The sequence below is a fragment of the Lethenteron reissneri genome, chromosome 53, assembly GCF_015708825.2.
Source record: "Lethenteron reissneri isolate LAM-NWPU_2019-01 chromosome 53, ASM1570882v1, whole genome shotgun sequence".
NCBI lineage: Eukaryota > Metazoa > Chordata > Hyperoartia > Petromyzontiformes > Petromyzontidae > Lethenteron > Lethenteron reissneri.
Genome location: NC_083831.1, coordinates 8,417,393 through 8,442,726, shown reverse-complemented (window position 1 = coordinate 8,442,726; position 25,334 = coordinate 8,417,393). Strand labels below are relative to the sequence as shown.

General features: G+C 55.7%; 1 protein-coding gene across 4 annotated transcripts in view; it reads right to left on the bottom strand.

Annotated features, from left to right (window-relative positions):
• Positions 1–2,475: 2,475 nt before the first annotated feature.
• Positions 2,476–25,334, bottom strand: part of LOC133356244 (estrogen-related receptor gamma-like) — a 105,927-nt gene continuing 83,068 nt past the window's right edge. For all 4 annotated transcript variants that reach the window (XM_061573634.1, XM_061573635.1, XM_061573636.1 and 1 more), the window contains exons 4-7: positions 15,419–15,529; positions 15,080–15,241; positions 12,855–13,124; positions 2,476–7,153 (exon numbers count right to left, since the gene is read on the bottom strand). In XM_061573634.1, coding sequence (XP_061429618.1) covers positions 6,909–7,153; positions 12,855–13,124; positions 15,080–15,241; positions 15,419–15,529 — 788 coding nt within the window. In that variant the 3' untranslated portion in view covers positions 2,476–6,908. The remainder of the gene's footprint in view (positions 7,154–12,854; positions 13,125–15,079; positions 15,242–15,418; positions 15,530–25,334) is intronic.

Genomic DNA, 25,334 nt, shown 5'->3' with positions numbered 1-25,334 from the left:
CTGCGTGTAAAACCAAACAAATCCCCTAAAACGTTCTCCCGCTTTGAACGCGTGCGGATAGATCATCGCGCTGGCCCACACACGTGGCTCGCGTCACTGAAGCGTTGATGTCACCGCCTGCGAGGATGGAACACGCACTAGGATCCTTTCAAGCCTGTTCCAAAAGGCGGGGGGGGGGGCTCTCATTCCCGTCACGCCAAGCCGTGCTACGGTTTTTTGTGTGTGTGTCTGGATATATACAAACTGGTTTGTTCTTATGCATACCGTTAGGCTGTCTTGTGCTTAAAGAGGCGTACGCTATATTGTTTAAATAACCCGGCGCAAATATCGGCAAGCGCCTTCAAGGAGTTGGGGGCGCCTGTGTGTTGAACGGGTGAGAGCTCGTGGAATTAATCAATCTGCCATGGTGTTGCGGCGGAGGTTTCGCGGTTCAAGCCCAGGCGGCCACCCCTGTTTAATACTGCCGGGTGTGTCAATCAAATATACGCCCCCCCCCACACACACCCCACCCCCCGTCTGCTTCAGTTTGATTTCGCACTACAGCAGCGGGCACAGTGAGCGATTCGGCGTCACGGTGCGAACTTGAAAATGCCTCGCAATTATTAGCGCCAAGCTGGGCGAAAGCCACCGGCGTGGCGACATCGTCCGCCAAGCGCCCGCCGCCACTCTGACCATCACGGGAGCGTGCCACTCGTGCAGCAGACAAATCCGCCGGAGGGACCAATCGATTCGACGGACACCACAAGTGCCCACGATGAGACCCCCACCCCCCACCCCCCCCAAGGCGTGGCTGCTGCGAGGCCGCGTTGTCAAACAAATTTCCCGGCGCACGAAAGCGCCCACAAACTCCGGCACGACATGAAACGCTTCTCCTCGCCTTGGTGACACTTCGGGACGGGCCGGCGAGCGCGCGTGCCGTCGCAAGCGTTGGGCAATAGACTATAGTTCAATATATATATGCGTTATGTACATCATAAATAAAACAGTGTACAGTGTAAACAAACCAACACAGCACATATAACCTGGAAAACACGTATTATTGCAAAATTGTTAACCTTCGAAGGTAGACGTTATCCCTGGGTGTATAATTCATTCATTATATTATTGTGTTTTTTATAGCGTATCTACTAAGCAGCACGTTGCACGCCTGTCACGTGCACGCAAACGAACGACGCAGCAAGGTGGGGGGGGGGGGGCCCACTCTCGTGATTCTCTCGCGGTACAGGGAGGGCAGCACGCGTTCCCACCAATCACAGATGAGCATTCGATCACCGGCATCACAACTGCCCCCCCCCGCCACCACCACCACCAACCGCCCAGCCTTGGACTCGGTCGGTGGCACAGCTATCGAGCAGGCGGCTTCAACCGCACCGAGGTGACAAGGGGGGGCGGGGGGGGGGACGGTGGATGGAGTGGGGGGGCAGCGTCATTTTATCCCTTGCACTTGGGCCCATGCCAACCTCGCTAAGCCACTGCTTGTACCCACTAGGCCCCCCCACATCTACATTTACAGGCTGCCACCACCCCCCATCCCGCGCTCTCTTGCTCCAGGAGCACCTCTGGAGGCGACCGGGCCACTGGACTTTGCCGCAACGCCGACCATTCGTTCCGGCTTGAAGATCTTGGCGGACGGGGTGCACCAAATTCATTCGGTAACAGAACACGACACGGTTTATTTTCGGCTCCGGGACGTTGAGCCACCCCCCGCTCGACACGCAGCGCTCCGTCCACCTCCCGCGGCGAGTTCATCGTCACGATGAGCGACAGGCCGCGAGTCCGTTAAAGACGACGGATCGTTCCTCTCGTCCCGTTTTCACCGCCCGAGTTCCCACCGCTCAACGGTTGTTGTTTTAGTCTCTCCTGTATTGCCTCAATCGCACGGGGCCTTTTTCACCCCGCGAACAGAAACGTCACCACCCCCCCCCCACCCCGAGCACTCTTCACGACGTACAATTTGTATAACCCGCCGATTCTCGGGCTGCGCAGTTCCACAAGCACGGATCCACGGAAGTTGCATCGCGCGTGGCAAGACGTGGATTTTAACTGACGAATCGGTGGCACGAGCCTGCCGTTCACCCCTCCAGGAGCATGCGTGGTGTGTGGGTGTCTCTCTCTCTCCCTCCAGCTGGGGTGCAGTTTGTAAGTGGAATATGCGTGACCTGGGGTTATCACCCTGTCTGTGTGTGTGTGCGTGGTGTTTGTGCGAGTGTCTGCCCCGGTGTTCAAACGCGGCAAAATGAAGACAAGACTGCAGCGTTCCATCGCTTCTGTGAATCTGCGGAGAGATTCCTAACCCAACAATATTTCTGATAAACAGGGCCCCCGTGTACCAAGAGAACCAATGATTGACTCTTCTACAATATACAGTGTATATATATATACTCTTATATCACACTGCAGTGAACTTCCAACCACACTGCAAATAAAAAGTCGTCCGTAAAAATGTATTATATTATCACTATTTCATTACATTACTCGTATTCATTATATTTATTTTCATTTGTACAGTAGTGCCATTTAAAACGATAACCTTCTCGTGTAGACGCTGCCCCACTTCTGCCAGAAGAAAAAAACAAAATTCTCCTTCAATGCCCAGGGAGGATTTGGGCCCAGCCACGCAAAAATAGCCAACTTGTTGCAGCGAGCATTCTGGGCCCTTTCCGAACGCGACGAATTCTCCGGCGTCGTGGCGGCGACTGCCGCGGGGAGAGGGGAATGCTCGCGGACGAGCGCAGAGGATGGGTCTGGGTCGGGTACGGCCGCTCACGGAGGGGGTTAGTGGGGGCCGGTAGGGAAGCATCCAATCGTCCGCACGAGTCATCTCCGACGCGGGTTTTACGCGGGGCGTTACTTTGGAACTGAGACGACAACTGATCGTGCCCACACGCCGACGCATTTAGCCGAATCGGGCTCTCCCCATACCCAACAGCGCCGATCGCTCACACGGCGGATGGAATCCATTAGAAGGATTTGAACTTGCGGGGGCGTCTCAAACATGCCTCTCTCAGCAAGCGCCTCACAATCACACCTCAACTCAACCGTTCCAATGCCCTTCTGTAGCCTGGCCAAGGAGACCACCCCTCCCCCAGTGGCAGCTGCCCCTGCCCAGCAGCGCACGGTTCCAACGGGAATATTTCCGCTCGGCAGGCGCCATTCCCGCCGACGGATTCCTGACACTGGAGCCAAGTTTCTCCGTCCACAACGCGGTGGTTTTGCCGACCGGCCTCTGAAACGCTCTCCTGGCATTTTTCAATTTTCGTTGGGGGCGTTTTGTTTCGGGGCCAACGGCGGGGATCGGTCAGCCAGCACTGGCGCCCAGACGTCACGACGGCCGCCGCGAGCACAGCGGCGGATAAAAGCGAGAGTACGCGTGCCGGCAGACGCACGGTTCTGCTCCGTACACGCACGAGTACACGTGTGCGCGTGCGTGTACGTGCGTGCGTGCGCACGCGTGTGTGTGTATGCAGTACACACGCGCACGCAGGCGCGTATGTATGCAGTACACACGCGCTCGCAGGCACGTATACACACGCAGTACACACGCGTACGTCGATATAATTAACACTTCATTTTACACAGAAACGTCCTTTGTCGTTTAAACATACCTTTCCCGGTTTCCGTTTGGCTTTAAATCTTTTCCTTATTTTAACATGATTATTTTTTTTATTTTACATATTTGGAGAAGTCAAGTTATTGAATGCCATAGTTTTTTTTTTATATGCATGGCTCAGTATAATATAAACGATTGCTAAAAACACAAAACGAAAACACTTAGAACATTTATAGTGCGTGTTTCATGGCTGGGCAACCATACTCATCAAGCACGGAGGACGGAGGTGGTGGCACTCATTGCCAGGACATTGGGATGACGCGCGCCACGGGACCCCTCGTTAGACAAAGTACCCCGCGTAGCCTTAACACACTTTTGGGGCAAGTGCTGTTCGCGAGCACCTATGAAGGCTGGCACGGCACACGAGGGGGGGTGGGTGGCCAGCACCACGCCCGGCCGCCTTTGTCTCCCCAGCAGCGATGTTTTACACACCGCACCAGTACTCGTTTAAGGCCGAGTCGACCTAGAGGAGGCCCAGAACAGAGTTTAGATAACCGTCAATGGTGTCGGCCTCGAGCGGGAATCGAACGCGAGTCGCCGGGCTTGTAGTGCTCCTGCGCTAAACTGCTAGCGCTTGGCGCTTTCCGGCGCACGCACGCTCACAGCAGCGAGCAAAATCGGCCGACCAATTTACCTCGTGGGGGGAGGGACGGCCTGTAAAGGGCGGGCCCCCTAAAAGTCAAGTCTCGAAATCACCGTTGCAATAAAGGTATTCTAATAATTACAGCCCTTTGTGTCAACTCGCTGCTCGGCGGCGGGAGGTTGTTTTAATCGTTGCTTCACCGTCCCGCCGAACCGGTGCGGCTTGGTGGAGGAGAGTGGGGTGCGGAGGAGATTGGGGGGCCCCAAGACCGGTTTGGATATCGCTGTGGCCGGGAATCGAACTCCGGGGGGTCGCCGGGGGTTGGTTGAGAACGCAGGGCGCTAAGCACTGCACCGCCGCTCGGCCACTCATTCACTACACCACCCCCCTCCTCCTCTACCCCCCGCCGGCAACTCCTGGGTCCTTTGCTGCCACAACGACCGAGCTGTCCGCGTGCGTCGGTCAAGCGAAAGCGAGGGACGCGGAGAGCTGGGCACAGGAGGAGCAGAGCTCCAGCAAGGGCTGGGGAGAGGAGGAGGCGGCGGGGGGGGGGGGCGAGGAGGGGGGAGTGGGATTCCCTTCGAATGTTTGAGATGAGGAGTGATATAATGCGCCTCGAGTTGCCGGGGCAATTTCAGCGACGCCACATCACGAATGTACAGGTCAGTATTTTTCCAAGGGAACGGTGTGTGCGCGCGTGTCGCAGGCTTGCGGGCGAGCGCTAGCGCAACGGTGAGCGCACTGCGGGCGAGACGGGTTCCACGCCGTGCGGCTCGTGCCGGTTATTTGACCGTACTGAACCCAGCCTGGCGCGAGCGCGGCTTTTGGCAAAAAGGCGGCGGGGGGAGCGCAGACGCGGAAGCACAACGGACGACAACGGACGACACGCCGCACGGCCCGCAGCGTGCGCACCGCCCCCCCCTTTCTACTTGGGCATCACGGAGACGCAACTCTTTGCAAGAGACGAGGACGAGGACGGAACGAGAGGCGAAAACGGAGAGCGAAGCGACATTTGACGCCGATGGCACGCTCCAGGGTAGGGCTTCACGAACAGAACGTCAGAACAAGACTCACGGCGGCCGCTTTTGGGGGGGGGGGGGGGGGGGGGGGAAGGCGTCTCAAAGTTCTAGTCGGAGCGCCAGAGGAGGAGGAAGAGAAAAAAAAAGGTCACGTTGTATTGCTCGCGATAATTATTACGCAGAGGATCTCTCTGCAGAGCCGCAGGCTGTACGCCGAACACCTTTCGCGCCGTACGCAACCAACCGTCGGTGCGGGAGCCTGACCTTCCCCCCCCCAGGGGCGAGACGTTGCGACACTTCACTTGGCCCTAAAATGCACACAGCCTGGCACAAGCGCCGTGGTGACCGCCACTTAGTAGCGTTGTTGTCGTTGCCGTGCGCGTGGCGCGTAGGCAGTGGAAGACAAAACCAATTACCCTTTGGCCCGCGTCCCGGTGCCTCCACCCTTCACGAACCGACCCCCCCCCCCCCCCCCCCCAGCGAACGACACTTATCCGCGACCGCGAGCAGGCCTTGGACCGCCGCGCTAATCCGGGCGCCGGAGGGCAACGTTTCTCACCCCGGGCGCCGAAAGGCGGTGGCCGAGCGCCCGCGGTGACATTCGGCGTTACTTGCGGACAGCGCCGGGGGGGGAGACTGCCGCGCGGGCTCGCTGCTGGCGGTATCCGAGTCCAATTCGGGGGCCCCGCGGGAACGAAAATGGTTCACTCCTCCACCTCTAGTGTACGACCACGCTACCCGCACCTCCACCCCCTCCCCCCCTCGTCTTCAACACGGACGTTCAGACGAACATTAGGCGACACGAATTGCATTTGTGAGTAAAAGTCTTTTTTTGCGACCAGAGTCGTCGAGGACCCCTTGGGGTCCCCCCCCCCCCTCCCCGGGCTCCGTGTACACCGTGCGGAAGCAGCCAAAATCAGGCTATGGGCACGCGCGCGATCACCACGCCAATTGGGCCCCCCCCCCCCAAACCCCTCCTGCTCCCCCTCACCCACCCAGCGCCACCCCCACGACGCATTCCAATTAATAAAATGTACCCGCCACGCGGAGCGAGCGAGGAGAGGAGCGCTGGCGACAACCCACGCTTGCTGGGGTGGCGGTGGCGGTGGGGGAGGGACGCCGTGGGAAGTGGGCCGCGTGGTGCTCTCCCCGCGAACTCCTCGTGGCAACTGCCTCGGCCGCCAGCGTCGATCGTGGCGAGGTTCCGGCTCGCTCCGACCCAACACTCTTCCTCATCCTCCCATCGTCAACGCCACCACCGGAGAGCGGGGGGTGAGGGCGGCTGGCAGCATCTCGCCGTTAGCCTGACAACATCATTTTGCTTTCCCGGCTGCGGCTTGCACGACCTGACTTTGCTCCCCCCCCCCTCCCCAAAACATGGTGGGGGTGGTGGGGGGGTCGATGGAGGGGGGGGGGGTCGGTGTTCGGCGAGGGGTGCGGGCGTAGAGGGAAACAGCGGGCACGTTGCCGGCAACAACGTCACCACCATCGTCACCACCGCGGTAGTGGCCTCCACAAAAGTTCTCTTCTCATCGCTCCAGTTTTGTGGGGTGGGCGGGCGGAGTGGGGAGGTGGGGTGCGGTGTGGGTGGCGGTGTGGTGGGAGCTGGTGGTGGGGGGGGGTGGGGAGGGTGGTCGAACATCGTCGCGGACGCGTGCGCCGGGGCAGCTCGTGAAGGAAACGCCGCGCCTCCAATTCAGATCTTGGCCTCGAGCATCTCCAGGAAAAGTTTGTGCATGGGCACCTTCCCCTCCAGCTTGACCGAGTAGAAGAACTGCACGGCGCGCGTCGCCGTCTGCCGGAGGAGCGGCAGCGTCATGAGCAGCTTGCCGGCGCGGCGCGGCTCGTCGGCATGCTGGCTCACGCCGTGCTCCTGCAGGGCCTCGTGGAGGCCGTCCTGGAGACGTTGCACCGCCCCGCCGTCCTCTATGTGCATCGAGTCTGCGCGCAGCACGACGAACGGGCGGGCCAGCGGCGACGACAGGGTTAGCGGGCAGGGGGGGCGGGGTGCGGTAGTGGTACGCGACAAGGGGAGGGGGGAGGTTGGGGCGGGGAGTTGGGAGGGGCGGCCGCAACACGGAATGAACGCGTCGACTGGAGAATCGCGATGGTCTTGTCGCGATTCGGAGTCACGGTGGCTAGGAGATGTTAACTATCTCGCCTGGTATACGGGAGGTCCGTGGGTTCGATCCCGACCCTGACACCTGCTGTAAAATTGGAGTTTGCATGTCTCTCTCTCTCTATCATCATCACGATGGGCTAGGAGATGTTAACTATCTCGCCTGGTATACAGGAGGTTCGTGGGTTCGATCCCGACCCTGACACCTGCTGTATATTTGGAGTTTGCGTGTCTCTCTCTCTCTCATCATCATCACAGTGGCTAGGAGATGTTAACCATCTCCCCTGGTATACGGGAGGTCCGTGGGTTCGATCCCGACCCTGACGCCTGCTGTATATTTGGAGTTTGCGTGTCTCTCGCCCCGTAGTAGTGCGGATTTTTCCCCGGGTCTTCCGGATTTTCCCTCCACATTTAGAATCAATGCCATGCGTTTTCAGTATTTGGATGCTAAAACTTCCACTTGATAAGCCGCTTAGTTGAGCTATCAGAGACGTGCACCGTTACACGTCTCATCAGCAAAGAAAATCGTGCTCAATTTATCACGAACAGGCTCGTTACATTAGCAGCGCGTCCGTGTAACTTCCGACACACACTCAAGTCACGGGAGGCTCAGAGAGAGATCGCACTCTTGAACTGCCACCCGGAACTCAAAATAAGTGCAAGTGTCATGTAAACTATTGCACAATAAATCTCTGCAAACTAAACGTTGTAATCATTGTCAAGTAACGTTGCAACCTACGTGAGTGCGATTACGGGAAGAACCGCGGAGGCAAATGCGATGCGGCCCCCCCTCCCCCGACTTGAGTTTTTTTTCATTACAGATTTTGCCACTAGATGGCAGATGTACCACGTGATCATTTACCGAAGGAGGAAGTTTGCAACGTGGTGGAGTCCGGTGATAACTAAGAACCGTTGCCTTCGTTAACGCGTGGCGGCGTTGAACGAACCGTCCCATTCGAGACACGAGCACGTTTCTGCACGGCGACTCCATCGGCAGCGCCAGCTCGTGCGTCAACTCGAGCCAATAAAACGTTTAAGTTCGCACAATCGACAGGAGGTACAAGAACAATGGGCTTGCATAATGACGTACGTTGATTACCATGTAAATATCCACAAGCGGTTGAGTTGGCTCGCGTAAAAATATAATTGTGTCGTTAAACCCGCCACCACCCGACACGGCCAACTAGTAAGGTTTATCACGTAAACAGAACGTGCCAATTCGTCACTAGTACAACACACCGGCGTGTTGTGGATTTGCCCCCTGGTTTTGGGAGGGTAGATTCCTGGCGGCGCGCGGTGACCTCGTCTTGCCCGAATCAGGCGCAGAAATGCATCTGCAGGCGCGTAAGTAAATGTAACGTGAGGGCGAGCGGTCAGGCGTTCCCCCCCCTCCCGCCGCCGCGTCTCCCTCTTAAAGAGGCCGGGGAAGATGCACCAAAGTGGATTTCGCTGGTTGAGTTTTAAAATGAAGCTGCTTTCTCCCTGGTGCCAAGCAAGCCCCCCCCACCCCCCCCCCTGCTTTAACAGCCTCATCAGTCCTCCTCGCCGCCACAAATTCGCTCGCTGGTGCTCGAATCAGTGCGTGTGTGCGCCCGTGCGTGTGCGCGCGGCGCCCATAATTACATTTCCCCATCACATCTAGGAGGGCTCGCTGAATTCAATTACTTAACTACCAACCAAACGACTTCAAGAATTAACCAGCCGAGTGGAAATGCTCCCGGGAAGTGGCCCCGCAGCCACTCGACGGGCGGGCAGGAAAATTGGCTTGCGGGTTTTTTGTTGTTGTTGTTGCTGCTTTTACAGATTTCTAAGTCCCGAGTCCCCAACCGCCGCCCTCCTCCTCCTCCTCTCTCCCATCTCACTCGCCGCCTAAGTTCCAGAGGGGGTCCCTGCGACTCAAACCGTGAGCGACGGCGGGGGAATTCGCACCCCTAAGTGAGAGCGCGCGGGGGGGGGGGGGGGGTCCTCGATCGCGGACGAGACGCAGTCGGCTCGTTCTCGAAACGTCGGGGTGACCGGCAGGAGACGCAAACGGCAAAATGAAGCCGGTAAAAAAAGACGACTAAATAAGCTCCCGCGCGAGAGCGATTGCCCCCGCTCCCGCCCGCCCACCACACAGATTTTCCGTTTAGGGTCCCAATTCGGCGGCGGCGGCTGCGAGCGAGGGCGGCATCTGTCACCGTTAGTTTTACGCGGCCTCCTAAACGGTCGTCTGCAGTCGGTGCAAAATCGGTGTCCGCCCCGGGGGGCGATGGAAAATTGGGGGAGATCCCATTAACGAGCTCCCGTCAACAACCCCCCCCCCCCCACACACCGCCCCCCCTCTTTACTCCCGAAGCGCTTTTTTCTACCCCGACCTCGCACGCTTCCCACAGCCCACTGCCCAACCCCCACCACCGTCCCACCCCCCGACCCACTCCACGCACACCGCGGGGCATGCACGGGCCGTTGCGCGCTAACTGGGTGGGGGGGCGGCATTGGCAAGTGGAGTGGCCAAACTGCGCCATCGACCGTTGCAGCCGGAGGCCAGGAAAGCTCAGTGGCAGGGAAGACGAGAAGCCCTCTGCTGCTGCTGCTGCTGATGCGTGCGTGTGTTCACGCGCGCGAGTGCGTCACTGTATGTGTATATGTTTGTTGAACTGGTGATCGCCAACAGCACTTGCCCCAACAGTCTGTTCAGGCTAAACGGGGAGATCTTTCCTCTTCTTCTTGGTTCTTTCGGTAAAGTCACGTAGAAGGGAAGTAATAAAATAATAAAAATAAAACATAATAAAACAATTCTCACGACGTTTCGGCCACAACGCAAGCAGCCGTCCTCAGGTGAAAACCAGGTCCGTCGAGGCGACAGAGTCTGAATGAAACAGCACACGAGCTTGGAGCATATATATAAGCTGGGCGCATTGACAAATGAATTTGCATATCAGAAGGAATTTAGCATATTTATGGGAAATGCAGGAATGTGATTAGTACTGCATATGCATGTGCATTATGCAGGATTAACAGCATCAAAGGGAGCTGCAGTTACTGCTGCTGCAGCAGTTGCTGCTGCTGCTGCAGTTTTTGCTGCTGCTGCAGTTGCTGCTGCTGCAGTTGCTGCTGCTGCTGCACTTGCTGCTGCTGCTGCACTTGCTGCTGCTGCTGCACTTGCTGCTGCTGCTGCTGCAGTTGCTGCCTTATCCATTTTAATATAACACTATGTATTATTCTACCCACCCTAATGTGTATCATACTGCTATATGTTTACTGTACAATTACGACACCATACATTACTCTGCACACTGCACCATGCCAGTGAGTGGAACGTGGTCTGAAAGTCACCGTAAACGTGAACACAATCAGTTAAGATCCGAAATGGTTTATTACGTCCTTCCAATGATTGCTAAGCCAGAATCCATCTTCTCGGTTGAAATTGTCTCTGTGTTTGTATATGTGGATCGCCTCATGAACGAATCTCTCATGATAGCCAGATGGCTTGCAGAGAACCTCTGTCTTGGAGAAGTCAATGTCATGTGAGCCCACTGAATTGTAACAGTGATCTGCCACGGCTGAGGTGTTTGTCCTACCGTGTTTCAGGTCTGCCTTATGTTCACGGATGCGGTCCGAGACATGTCGTTTGGTTTCTCCAATGTAACTGCTACCACAGAGGAAACTTAGTTTGTAGACGCCAGGGTACTGTATGTCTGGAACCACATCTTTTACAGACGGGACCAGATCACGGATTTTATGTACTGTGTTGAATCGGACCTGGATCTTGTGTTTAATCAGGATTTTGGAGATCTTTGTTTCTTTTATTTTCATGTTTCGCTTTTTTCGTACGTAGCCAACTGTACTAAAATCGGAGGTGCGGTGGAAGGACAACAAACCAAACACAAAAATCAAGGGTGTGCCGCCCAATGCCTCTCATCGACGCGCTGACGTTGCTAGTGGAGGCCGTGGGCGGGGGGGGGCGGGCGCACGCACACACGCTCGCAGCTGGGGGCACACGTGGGCTGCGAGCAAGGACGAGACACAGTCGCGTCAGCCGTGGTGGTGGTGGTGGTATTGGTGCCAAGCCGACGGTTGCAATCCAGAGCGATTCTAACAGCCGTGGTGCAAACCACAGCTGTTGGAATCGCCGTGTCAGGCTTGGGGGGGTTGTCCGACCATCATCTGCCACGCTGGTCGGTGCAGATTTGATGAGCGGGGCGGGGAGGGGGGGGGCCTGGTTATCAGGCGCCAACTCGTCACCGATGTTAGCGGTGGCAGGGAACCGCACCGGGGTCGACGGGTTCGTGGCCGCGGTGCGTTAACCGCTGTGCCCGCCGGTCGACGGCTCGGACACGAAGGGGTAGACACGAGTCGACATTCAAGGGCACGTGTCGTTTGGGTAACCAAACGACCGAGGCCAAGCTTGAACTAGGACTGGAATTAGGGTGAGAGTGGCATTTGGGGTTACGATTGTGATTAACGGCAGTTTAGACTCGAGGTCTCTGCAGCCTTGATTAAAATCCATGTGTCAACTTTAATGGGGTGTAACTGCGTGCGTCACTTGCGCCACCTTCACCAAATCCACGCCGATGAGGTTAGAACTGGAGAACTGATCGTAGCCGCAACTGCGACCGGCATTAGCACTTTAGCGCCGGAACTAATTGCAGTTGCTATTGTACGTACGTTCGTCAAACCTCCTTCGCACCATACGTAGCCAGCAGTGCTAATCGGATGCGCGTGGGAAGGACAACAAACTAAACACAAAAAGTAGCTCTAAAGAAATTAGTTTTCAATCTAAGTTTAAAAGTGCATAGCTCTCGTGGCGTGAAGACTGCAACTCACAAGTTGCAGTCTTCCGACAGACCTGTTCTTCACCTGAGGACGGCTGTCTGCGTTGTGGCCGAAACGTCGTGAGAATTATTTTATTATGTTTAATTTTTATCATTTTATTATTTCCCTTCTACGTGACTTCACCGAAAGAACCAAGAAGATGAATCCCTGCAGTCACTAAAGCTTTAAATCGAAACTCACAAGCACTTGAGTACCGGAACCAACAGTGGCTGGGCATTGGCATGCAGCCTGCGATCGACAAAGTACTTGAACATCTTCTTGGTTCTTTCAGTAAAGTCACGTAGAAGGGAAGTAATAAAATAATAAAAATAAAACATAATAAAATATTTCTCACGACGTTTCGGCCACAACGCAAGCAGCCGTCTTCAGGTGGAGAACAGGTCTGTCAAGTAGACAGAGTCTGAATGGCACGCTCTAGGCTTGGAGCGACTATTTATGCTGGGATGGAGGGGCAAAGAGCGTCTTGACAATATAATTTGCATATCAAGAGGAATTTAGCATATTTATGGGAAATGCAGATATGCGATTAGTACTACTTGTGAAATGCGTAGGGTTTGGCGAGGGGTTTAAAGTCATTATGCCCGTGCATTATGCAGGATTAGCAGTATCAAAGTACTTGAATACTGGAACCAACTGTGACCAGCTACTGGCGTGCAGTCTGTGATTGGGATCCTGGGCGGTGGCGGTGACGGTGGCGGCGCGTACCCGAGTTGGCGAGCGCGATAGCCTTGAGCGTGACGAACTCCTCGCGGTCGAGCGCCAGGCTCTTGTACTTGCGCACGAGCTGCAGGATGGTGGAGTTGAGGTCGAGGAGGCCGGCGACGCGCGACGACTCCTCGTCCATCACGTAGTCGTCCGCCCACACGAGCTCGTCGTCGCACGGCAGCGAGCGGAACACGACGCCCAGCAGCAGCACCTCCATCCACGCGCTCTGCAGCAGCGACATCTGGTCGCCCAGCGAGAGCACCGAGAAGCCTGGTGACAAAAGGGGGCCACGGGGTGGCGTGGCGGGCGATGCGTGTCAACGCGGCGTTCGCAATCGGAATCCGTATTCAGTCCCGGGAGAAATCCGATGAGCCGTGAAGCTCTTCTTCACAGATGTCCAGGAGGGGCACGGAGTCAGCAGGGTGTTAACTCCCTCGCCTCGTTTGCAGGAGGTCGTCGGTTCGATCTCGACCTTGATGCCTGCTGTATATTTGGATCCTCCAGTATTTCCCCTCCACATTTTAGAATCAACGTGCGTTCACAGAATTTGGCTGCTGCTATGAATTTCAACACGAACCACTTCGTTGCGCTAGAATTTACCGCACCTCCGATTAGCACGGTTGGCGATGTACGGTGCGAAAGAAGTTCAACATACAAACGTACGCGTTCACACGTCACCGCCCCCTGCGGTCACTAGAGGCCGCTACGTTCAGCACCGTCACGAATGAAAGCGACTCTCAGGATAACCAGTGAAGTAGTTTTAGATTGGTTGTTTGCACTGCGTGATGTAAATTAATCTAGTTTCATCATCATCGCCGTCGTCATCCTTAATGTTCGCATGCGCTACGCCTCAAGGCGCCCTGCTAGGAGGGGCACCCCCGGTGGCAGCTGTCCCTGTGCGGCGCAATGCATGGAGCGGCACTCGGCCCGGCAGGGCGTGATGGTTGCCTCCAAACGAACAGTGATCTGCGGGCCATTCATCAGATGATCGGGATCGCGACGCCGGCACGGGAGAACGTCGCGGGAACTTTAGCGTCCAATGTGAAGGGGACGGTGCGAGCGCACTCGTTGTGGTGAAAGCATCGGCAGCGTGAACCAGGCTGGCTTAAGCTGGTCTGGAAGAAACGAGCCCCCAGAAAAATCGGCAAACGCGGTAACCGCTGCGGCTGCACACAGCATCTCCCGTCTATAACCAACCGGTGCGGTGAGCGAGCGCCTCTTAGGGCGACGCTGAATCTGGCCGTGAGCAGACCTCTGCGACGGTGAATCGTCTATTTCGCTGGTTTCATTCAATCTCCCGGCGTAGCGCCAGTCGAAGCAACGTGCTCGAATCTCAAACTCCACCCTGCCCTTAAGATTTCTGGCCAGCACGGAAGAGGAGGCCAAAATGCCATCTATGTATTGCTTCCTCCGGTGGAGGTCCTTCCATCATTAGTGGGCGTGGACAACGACTTGCAGGGCTGCACCTTTACCCCTCTATCTTACAAACGGATCTCTCCTCTTCCGCGCCAATGACATCGCGGCCACGTTAACACGAGAAGGCAGAAGGCTGCCAAACAATGGCAGACCTCTGCGCGCGTGTGTGTGTGTGTGTGTGTGTTTGTGTGCGCGCGCGCGCCAGGACCGTCCCACTTGTTACACTAATTAAACGCAATAATCAGGCGGGGACCCAGGGCGAGGAGCAGAGTGGGTAGTGGGGGGGGGGGGTGGGTGCCTCAGGGTGATGGCTATCGGGCGCACACAGCTCGCTCCCGGCGGCGGCGGTGGCGGCGGTGTGTCCAATTTATCTTATCGTGCTGATTAATAGAACGGGGCTGTTCCGAATGCATTAATTACCAGATACAAATCTCCATTCACGGCGCCGCGCAGATCGATCCGCCGACACCTCAGCGGCGGCGGAGCGACAGCCCCCCCCCCCCATCTCCCACCCACCCCCCAACCACACCCACCCCCCCGCCGTCACCCCCCACCACCCCTGGCGGGGGGCGGTGGCGTGCGAGTTCCGCCACGCCTCGCGCGTCGCTCCCTCAGCCTGGCCAGCCAGCCAAGTGGCCAATTTCACGGGACGACCTCACTATCAACAGCTCCTGACAAACCTTCAACGCCGCCGTTCGGGGGTGGGGGGCCTTTTGGGGATTTTTCTCAACTTTTTCTCAACTGCATCAAACCGTGAGAGGAAGGAAAGGATGGAGAAACAAACCAAAAAACCCTAAAATCTCTCTCACCCGGGACGTGTTTGGCCCAGCCGATGATGACGACGAGCTCGCGGTCGGCGAGGTCGCACAGCGTCGTGAGGGCCTTCACCTCTCCCTCGGGAACGGCCGGGTCGGGCATCGCAAACATCTTCTCGGGCTCGGCCACCAGCAGGTGCGAGATGATCTTGTTCACTGGCGGGAGAGGAATCGCAAAAAGGCGAATGTCATCACTCGAGCCAGACCGTGGTGGGGCGGCAATGGGGTGGGGGGGGGGGGGGTGCGAGCGGCCACGAAGAGAACCGGCACGGCGCATGGGGGGCCGCGGGCGTGGTGAACGGTGCTGCGGCCTCCTCTCACTCGCTCGCTCACGTGGTTTCTTGGCAGGCTGGTCCAGCTGGGGCCCAAGGAACGGGCTGTTCTCCGCGTCGATCCTGCGCTTGTACTTCTGCCGGCCGCCCCGCACTCGGTCCAGACGGACGCCTGTCCGGCAACGCACGCCAACGCAACGCCATCGCACGCCGTGAGACTAGTTGGTGCCCGAACGCGCAGCTCGACAACGAGTAAACGAAACCAAACTATTTTTTTTTATTTCACCAGGTTCAGGCCCACCGAGCTGCATAGCTCTTTTATATCGGAAGAGACCTGGCCACAAATGATAGCTCAACGAAGCGGCTTATCACGTGGAAATGTACAGCAGCCAAACACTCTAAACGCGCGTTTCTAAAATGTGGAGGGAACACCTGGAGGACCCAGAAGAAAGGAAGACTCCCATGGCAGACGGTGCCACCAACGGACAAAAAATTAGGGGATGTGGCTCAAGCTATTCCTTGGTCGCACGAAACCACCCGGCACAAGGTTTACAAAGTCAACTTAAACTTTCCAGATAAGAGGGAGCTGAAGTGGTTTTATTTTAAAAAATCCATGTAATTTCTCTGACGAAGTTTTATTTTAGTTTTGTAAATTGACACCGGGTTGAGTGGGGGACGAGGGAAGCTCTTTCTACCCACCGCCTGCCCCTTCTCGCCCTGGGCCCTCTAATTTACAGCACGGCAAGACGAGGCCCCATTATCACAATCACATCGTCCCCCGCGTCTTGGTTCACGGTCAACGCCGTAGGATTTCCAACGATCCTCCCGACGAACAAAAAACTACAACCCGATCGCGCCGGCGGTGGCGGCATCGTAAAATACGAGGAAATTCTGCAATCCTTTTTTGGTTTGTGGAGTACGGTGGGAGGGTGGCAAGGGGGAGGGTGGATTACGTACGGTGTGAAAGAAGTCCAACATACATACGTGCGTACAGAGGGAAAAGAACAATTTACGAAAGTTCGGCTGCACCAAAGCGCAGGAGGGGAGCGTAAATCCGCGTCCTCTCGCTAAAGTGGAAGGCAGAGAAGGAGCAAGGTTATGCGCGAAAGAAAAGGATCGAGGCTGCGCAGGTGTTAGCCGAGGCTGAATTGCAGAAAGGCGCGTCAAGGTTGCGAGCAACCTGCGTTTCCCGTGATGCCGGTCCCAAGCTTCTATTTTGACATTTCTGCTTTTAATTTTACTTTTCGTTTAGCCAGGTGAGAACTCAAGAGGCCCGGAAGGTGAAGTCTCGTTTGCACGAGTGACCTTGGTTGGCAGAATGAAGCAAGTAAAAAAAAAAAAACACACAAAGGAACGGCAAAGTAACGAAATGTAAACGCCGGCGTCACGGACGATTAGAAAATATCGCAAACTTAACTCGACGTTAAGTCAAAACTGAATTATTACATTCCACGCAGAGCACAAATCGGCTTGCGCAGAACAGCCCCAGCAGATTGATCCACAGCACAAGCGACAAAAACTAAGCTACGGAAAACCATAAGCATTGGGACAGATTTTGGGTGCCTGTAGTAACTAATCTGTAAACAAACAAGCAATTGCAAGTGAAGCTATCGTGAGGAATCGGTCTTAGCTCATGCGTAGATCAGTGTCCTTCATTGCAAGGCCCGCGGGGACGCTGGCGGCCTCTGGTGGCCTTTAGTGCGGCCCCTGACGTGCGGCACCCCCCCCTCCCCCCCCGACAAAACACAACATGGTGACAACACCCCCCATCATCATCGTCGTCATTGTGCTGCTGCCAAACCCTCAATGGTTTCAAATGTGTGGCGGCCCTTATCGGCGAAAGTGCCACCACCCCCCCCCCCCCCCCCCGCCTCTGAAAATGAGTCAAGACCACTCGTGTAGATCATTGCTTTCGTAAAGGGCTTCTCTGAGGAGTCCACGTCTGCTTGGAGAAGAACCCTAAACTGGGCAACTTTCTTAAGTGTCCCAGGGTGCACAGCGACCTCCGAGATGTCAGTCAAGCGCCATCTCCCAAGTACGAGTCAGACCCTACCTCCGTTCTGAACCAGCAACGGCACCACTGACCAATGCAGTTGTTAAACATTTCATCATCATCATCATGAATCAGCCATTATCAATCCACTGCTGGATGAAGGCCTTGCCACACAAGCCATCGATCTTCCCGATCCACCCCGGCACACATCTGCCCACGAGCCGGTGAGCATTTCACATTTTCCCTTTGCTCACCGCTTTCTTCGTGGAGAAGTCTTCAAACTCAACTAAACATTTTAGTTTATTTTACACGGCAAGGCCCACTGAGCTACGTAGCTCTTTTTCGAAAGCGACTTGGCTATCACAAGTGGTAGCGCAACGAAGTGGCTCATCAACTGGAAATTTAAATCGCAGACAAACTGTGGAGGGAAAAACCTGAGGACCTGGACCACGGGGGGATCGTGCAAACTCCAAATATAGGAGGCGCTATGATTGCGATCGAACCCACGACCTTCACCCCATTTGTGAACAACAGCCATATGAGACATTAGTACTTCAAATAGGCATAATCGTTGCTTCACTGCAGCTCAAAGACTCAATCCAGGGCCTGAGGCCAGTGGGAAGTACGCTCAGGGGCAGAACTGCGTGGGGGGCAGGCCTCCCTCCACATTTGGCACCGCTTTGTGAGTGAACACCTAATAGCCTGTGTCCATGCTGGCCCGTGCCAGAATATTTTATCCGAATCAGGAATTTCTTGCGGCAAAAAACGGTCAAATTATTTACGGCCACATTATCATTTTTTTTTCCCCTCCGCGTAAATCCAGCGACGGGCGCTTAAATTACACCGGCGGAAGTAACGGCCAGCAGCTTGAACTTTTTTTTCTCTTCCCCTCCCACCACTACCAGCCCGATCCCCCCCCACCTCACCTCGCACCTCCCCATCCGTCGCTTAAAAATCACATGCAGAGCCGCCCCACTGCAGCCACTGGGCAAGGTTTCCATGTAAAAATGTGTATGATTTACGTGACATCACGTCCGGTTTTTGCGCCCGCTCCACACCACCTGAGTTACTGCTTCCACGAGGGATTGGAGCTGCGGTAAAAATCAATGAACGCCAACCGCCGTGCTACACGCGCACACACACACGCATGTGTACGCGCGTGCGTGTGCATTAACGTACGACTTTCTCAATAACGCCGTTATGCCAAAAACGTCAGCGTTCGAAACGCTGTTCCATCCGGGCAAGCGCTCGACTCATATTTACGCAGCGGCTAAATTTAATTGTATCACAAAGTTGCTTTTTACAAGGAGAGACAATGAAAGACAGCTCTGGACGCGTGTTCGGGTTGTTCCGGGTTTTTAGTTCGGCGTGAAGTCCGATGTTTCTCTCCTACGTGCTCGGAGCGATCTTCCTTCTCTTCGCGTCATCACGCCAAACAACTCGCGGTACAGCTCCGAGGTCCCCGTCGGGGGAGCTACGCGGGCCGAGCAAGCGCGGAATCCTACGCGAGAGGCGACAACTCCACGGGACAACAACGATGGGAAAGCAGAACACGAATCTAGGGTCGCGGAAACTGTAAGCAAGCAGGACGAAAGACGCCCAACAATTACAGATATTTGTTATTTGGTGGCTTGCTTAACTTTCCTATCACTTTGCACTTCCGTCTATTTCTGCATTGCTTGTCGTCGTAACTTTCCGAGCCGCCGCTACTGGAACATCTGTGAGAGCTTCACACAGCTCATCGGATTCTTCCAAGTCGAAATAAAGATTCCGATTCTGATAAAGATTCTGAATTCCGCGCACATAACCGAACGATCCGGGGGCCGCTAACGAGTCGCGTGACGAGCCGCAGTTCGTGCAACCACGGACGAACTATTTAGTTTACCAGGTAAGGTCCCACTAAGGCTACGGAGTCATTTTTTTCAGAAACGACCTGGCTATCACAAATGATATTATCACGTGGACATTTACAGTGGCCAAATACTCCAAACGGACGCCGATTCTAAGTGAGGAGGGAAAAACCTGAGAAAAATACACGCGACCACGGGGAAAGAGACACGCAAACTCCAAATATACAGCAGGCAGGCGTCAGGGTCGGGATCGAACCCACGACCCTCCTGCATACCAGATGAGGCATTTAAACGTATCGCCACTGTGGTGGTCAAACACCGACTTGACAGTTCCCGGGGGAAGAACCAGCAACCACCAAGGCAGCCCAAGATGGGTGAATGCTGTTCCCCATATTGCAAGTGTGACCAGAAAAACGCATGCATGGTTTTTCGCCATTTACTTAGCGGCGTTTTTAAACTTGCCAGGACCACATCAGCTATCTCGACCTGCGCCCGTCGGCCAAATCAAACCACATCACAGCCAGCGGTGTTGTCTAGCACAGTCGGCTACGTACGGTGCGAAAGAAGTTCAACACGCATACGTACATGCAGAAACACACGTCGTTACTTTTTATTAATCCAAGTCGATATTTCACTGCGCGTGTGGCTTCATGGCCAGTTGTTGCTTAACATAAATACATTTAAGCTCACATTTCTAAGCTCTCTTCAACTGGTGACTAAATCACACGCACACATGGGCGCAAAGCGCAGCCGGATAGAGTTCAAACTTGACTCTTGAATCAAGGCTGCGCGAAAATGAAATGTGAATCAATGTGGGTGTTCGCGATTCTGGACAGACCTCCCCTCACCCCCACAGGATCTCTCTCGCTCGGACGGAGGCATCATCCACACAACCACCACCCCACACCCACACTCCGATGGGCCTCAACACTTCAAAACGTGGAAAGTATTTCATCAACTGACGCAGCTAAGCATTGTTACCATGACCGCTTTTAGCCGTCATGCTGAGCAGAGTAAAAAAAAACACAACAATAACGAGAGCATTTTCCTGCCGCACGGCCCGTGTAACGATGCTCGCGTTGCCGAGTGAGCGGTGAAAAAAATATATTCCTTTGGGCTGAGATTAGTCTCTCCCATGTGAGCTGAAACAAGCAGAACTCCACAAACCAGGAGCACTCGTTGCGGCAACTCATCTTTGGTCACATCTACAATATGGGACGCCACGGCGGCTAGCAGATGTTAACTACCTCGCTTGGTACACGGGAGGTCGTGGGTTCGACGCCGACGCCTGTTGTATTACTTGGAGTCTGCGTGTCCCTCCCCGTGGCCGGGACCTTCAAAAAACGCCACGGGCGAGAACGATTCTCCCCCGGCAAGCGTGGCGGGAGCAATCTTTAATATCGCAATCACCTGTTCCGGTGGCGGGCTCGTTCGTTCCGCGGTTGCTAAATCAGTCGCGCTTGGCATGGGATTGTGCCCAGTGAGAATATGTCCCGCGCACACTCACTCACTTCGCACGCACGCACCCCGCCAAGTCACCTCGGCACTAACGCCGCGCATTTTAATTACGCACCTAATGGCTAATTTCATTTACGAGACAGTGTTTCACTCCGTTCTGCCGTGCCGCAGCCAGGTGAAGGCGCGTCTCTTATTTATTCATGTTTCGATCGTCAATTAATTTTATTTCGCCTCTTCCTCCGCGCTTTTTAATTAGCACCTCTCCCCCGCCCCTCGTCCGCGATTGGGGCTCTAAAAACGGCAGCGCCCCGGCGCAGCTCCCCCGCCGGCGGCGACACGAAACCCTCGACTCGGAGCAAACAAAAACGACTCGCCGCCACCGGCGCCCACAGGGGTGCCCGTGACACCACGCGCGCGTGCCCGCGCGTCGCCTCGCTCTCTCGCCAGATGCCGTGCAGATGTTCCGTCAACAAAAAAAAGACAACAGCGGGTCCCCCCGCGAGGCTGGGTTGGCACGCAACCAAACTGGGGGCCGCTGGGGGTTTTTGCCGGTGGGTCCAATTCGCCGAACGGCGGTGCTAAGTTTGCCGAAATTAAGTTTTCCTGTGTCACTTCCACCGCCCCCCCCCCCCCCCCACAACAGACCCACTCTCTCTGTCCATGCAGGAGGACAGATGAGGTTGTCGCTGCAGTTAGTCGATCCGCAGGGAGGTTGGATGCGCGTGGTGCGGTAAAGCGTGGGTACCCCCACCTCTTCCGAGCCATCTGGCCAGCGTGGAAGAGTAGGCCAAGTACCCTCCCACAGGGGCTCTCTGCACCTCAGTCGAGTTGAGGCCCTTCTGCCAGCAGTGGCATCAGCAGGCACTTGCAGGGCTGCCTCTTTTTGACACCTTAAACTTTTAATTAACTTCACTCTCGGAATCTTTTTTTTGATGCTGTTATGACATTCGCTGTTCAACTGTTTTGGGTTCTAGAGGCTGATGCTACAAGGTGTTTAATGTATCGCAGGTCCACGATGAAAAATAGACTTCCTGTCTGGATTCTTTCTCACCCGGTCTCAAACAAACATCATCAGTTTAACGAGTAGTAGACTTGTCCGACCAACATTATCCAGAATAGAGGGTTTTTTTGGGTTCGAGCGTGTACATATAAATGTGTCGTTAAACCCGTCACGGCCAAATAGTAAGGTTTGTCACGTATACAAAACGTGCCAATTAGTTACTCGTACAGCACGCCGGTGTGTTGGAAAGTAAACCCACAACATTTACAATCGTGAATGTTGTGGGTTTACGTGACAAACCTTACTAATTGGCTGTGTCGGGTGGTGGCGGGTTTAACGACACGTTAACATTTAGGCGATCCAACCCCAAAAAACTTCCGTCGTGGATCAACATCACCGTCACGAGTGACGAGCCAGATGCGCCCGGCGGATTTGTGTGCTCACCAACCAACCAACCACACCACGTGGAGAGGCGCTCTCGGGTCGGACCGCGCGCATCTTCGGCACGATGCCCGACGTTCCAATTAAGTTCCTGAAGCAGCTCCCGGCGCGCGCAAGAAAAACGTCGGTACACTGCGTGGCACGACCTGCGATTGCGTCGCGGGCGGGCCCTTGTACCAATGGGGGGGGGGGGCCGTGCAGCAACGAGGGGGGCATCGCTCGCACGAGCGCCCCCCCCCCCACCCCCCCCGACCTTCCGGACGATTGCGAGCACCAACCGAGCGGGTGAATAATCGCGTAAACAAACAAAGCGCGGAAATTATGAATGAATGCGTCACGCCCGCCGGCTGGCATCGCCCCCCCCCCACTGGCGACAGGAGCTCCCTCCACCGCGCTTGCCATTTGTAACGTTATCAGGCTCCGTAAATAACCGCAATCATCCCGCCCTGCCAGCGACGGCCACTTATGGCGCATCTCGCGTTAATTTATGGCTGTGTTTTGCAGCCCGACAATACATCGTCGGCGAGGACTCAACAGCGGCGGCGGGGTGACGGTGCCGGCAGCTGATGCGGCGGTTACGACAAACGTGAACCTGCGCCAACCAACGCGGGATGCGTTGCAGCAGCGGTAGCAGCAGCGGGGGGGGGGGGGGGGGGGGGCTAGCAACTTTGCTTTGCTCGTGAGAATGTGGCGCTGCAGGAGTGTTAAGAAGGGCTTGGGGCGCGTGGAGCGAAACGTCGGGACGATCGAGCCGAACAACACGCGCGGCCCGGAGAGGCGACGACGACGACAGCCGGGTAGGTGACGGTTCGCTGGGCAACAAACCGCGAAATCCGAGTTGGTCGCGAGACGACCGGCATCGAGGTGGTGCTCGTCCCGTGCGGTTACAGCCAGCGGGGGGAGGAGAATTTAGCCGGTGGCGAGTCCAGTGGTGGAAACTCTACGTTCCCATGATGGGGCCGAGTCTATTCAAAGGACAAAAACTGTTGACATCCGTGCAAATTGATTGACCCCACGAAAGATTGGGGTGCCACGGTGGTGAGATGTTAACGACCTCGCCTGGTATGCAAGAGGTCTAGGGTTCGATCCCTAGCCTGATGCTTGCATATTTGGAGTGTGCATGTTCTCCCCGTGGTCAAGTGGATTTTTCTACGGGTCCTCTGGGTTTTCCCTCCACATTTAGAAACATGCAGTAAAGAGTATTTGGCTGCGATAAATGTCCACATGACAAGCCACTTCGCCGAGCTATCATTTGTGGCCAGGTCGCTTCTGAAGCATTTAGAAGAGGGAAAAAGCAGACGAACCTGGGAGAAACATCCATGCGACCACGGGGAAAGAGACGCCCAAACTCCAAATAAACAGCAGGCGTCAGGGGTCGGCATCGAACCCACGACCTCCTGTATACCAGGTGAGGAAGTTTACATCTCACCACTGCCGCTTTGAGACAAAGTGGCAGCAGTAGCCAGTGGTGGCGCCAGTGGTAGTGCTGGTGGCGGTGGCGCTTGTGGTGGGTGCTGGTGGTGGCAGTGGCGGTGCTGGTGGTGCTGGCATCAGAGGTGGCGGTGGTGCTGGAGGGAGTGGCAGTGCTGGTGGTAGCGGAGGTGGTGGTGTTGGTGGTGGAGGTGGTGCTGACATCAGAGGTGGCGGTGGTGCTGGAGGGAGTGGCGGTGCTGGTGGTAGCGGAGGTGGTGGTGCTGGTGGTGCTGGTGGTGCTGGCATCAGAGGTGGTGGTGCTGCTGGTGGTGGTGGTGCCAATGGTGGCAGCAGCCGGTGGCTGGCGGCGAGCGAGCGCGGGAGGGGGTGGCGGCAGAGTTTGCCTGCCACCCCTGCCCCCAAACAAGGGAGGGCCTCGCTTCAAGCGACACTTAAGCAGCTCTGGGAGAATGACCCAACGTTTAGGAGCGCAATCCCGGTAATCTGGGCCTGGCACGCTTCATTAGGGGCCACGGATAATCCCGTGGCTGGAGGCCTTGGCACGTGTGTGTGTCGGTGTGTCTGTCTGTGTCCGTGTATGTGACATGGCCACACGCCACCTCGTCTATCGTCCCGGGCTTTGTAGGTGCTCGCTAACAGCACTTTGGTCTTTGTTTTGTCCTGCCCATGTACCACCCCTCCCACCCACTCACTCACCACACTGTCGGTCATGACCACACACTCACTCAAAAGTGCTCTCCCCCCCCCTCTCACTACCTCACCACACTGTCGGTCACGACAACACTCACTCCCCCCACTCACCACATTGGTCACGACACACACTGTCCGAGTTCTAAAAATAACCTCGTGCAAATTCAAGAAACGTATCGACTGTTATCTATTAACACTTTGACGGTGCCATTTGTTGCTGGCCGCGTGGAAATTAGAAACGTAGGAGCTTTATAAACATGCGTTCGGAGCATTCGGCTGCTACAAATGTCCACGTAATAAGCATCTTCATTTGGGATATCATTTGTGGCCAGGTTGCTTCTGAAAACGAGCTATATAGCTCAGTGGGCATTACCAGGAAAAATTTAAATTGTTAAATATTTAGTTGCTAACTTTGGGCCTTTGCTCAGCAACTGTGATGGAGCTAGGGTTTGCAAACCCCATCTCCACCCCCTTTGCCAATTGGCTGTCGGTTTTTTGTCCTTCCCCCGCACCTCCGATTAGCACGGTTGGCTATGTACGGTGCACAAGAAGTTCAACAAGATGCATACATTCCCGTGACCGATTTGGGATATCACTCGCCATGTGTGTACGTTGAACCTCTTTCGCACCATACGTAGCCAACCGTGCTAATCGGAGGGGGGGCGGGGGATGACGACGACAAACTAAAGAAATTCGTTTTCAGTCCGGTACACGGAACAAACAAACGAAACCGCTTTCATCTGTAAAAGCAAACGACGGTGGTTGTCCCCGCTAGCGCAAGGTGGGCGTGCGAATCTAACACCGGTTCGGGGCGTCCGCTCGCGACGGGCGCCCTGACGCACGAGCGAGGTCGTTTGTGGAAGGCCCGGAGGGAGCGCGCGAGCATTCGTGGAAGGCCCAGTGGGAGCGGGGGAGTGTCAGTGGAAGGCCCGGTGGGAGCGGGGGAGCGGAGGAGTGTCAGTGGAAGGCCCGGTGGGATCGGAGGAGTGTCAGTGGAAGGCCCGGTGGGAGCGGGGGAGTGTCAGTGGAAGGCCCGGTGGGAGCGGGGGAGTGTCAGTGGAAGGCCCGGTGGGAGTGGGGGAGTGTCAGTGGAAGGCCCAGTGGGAGCGGG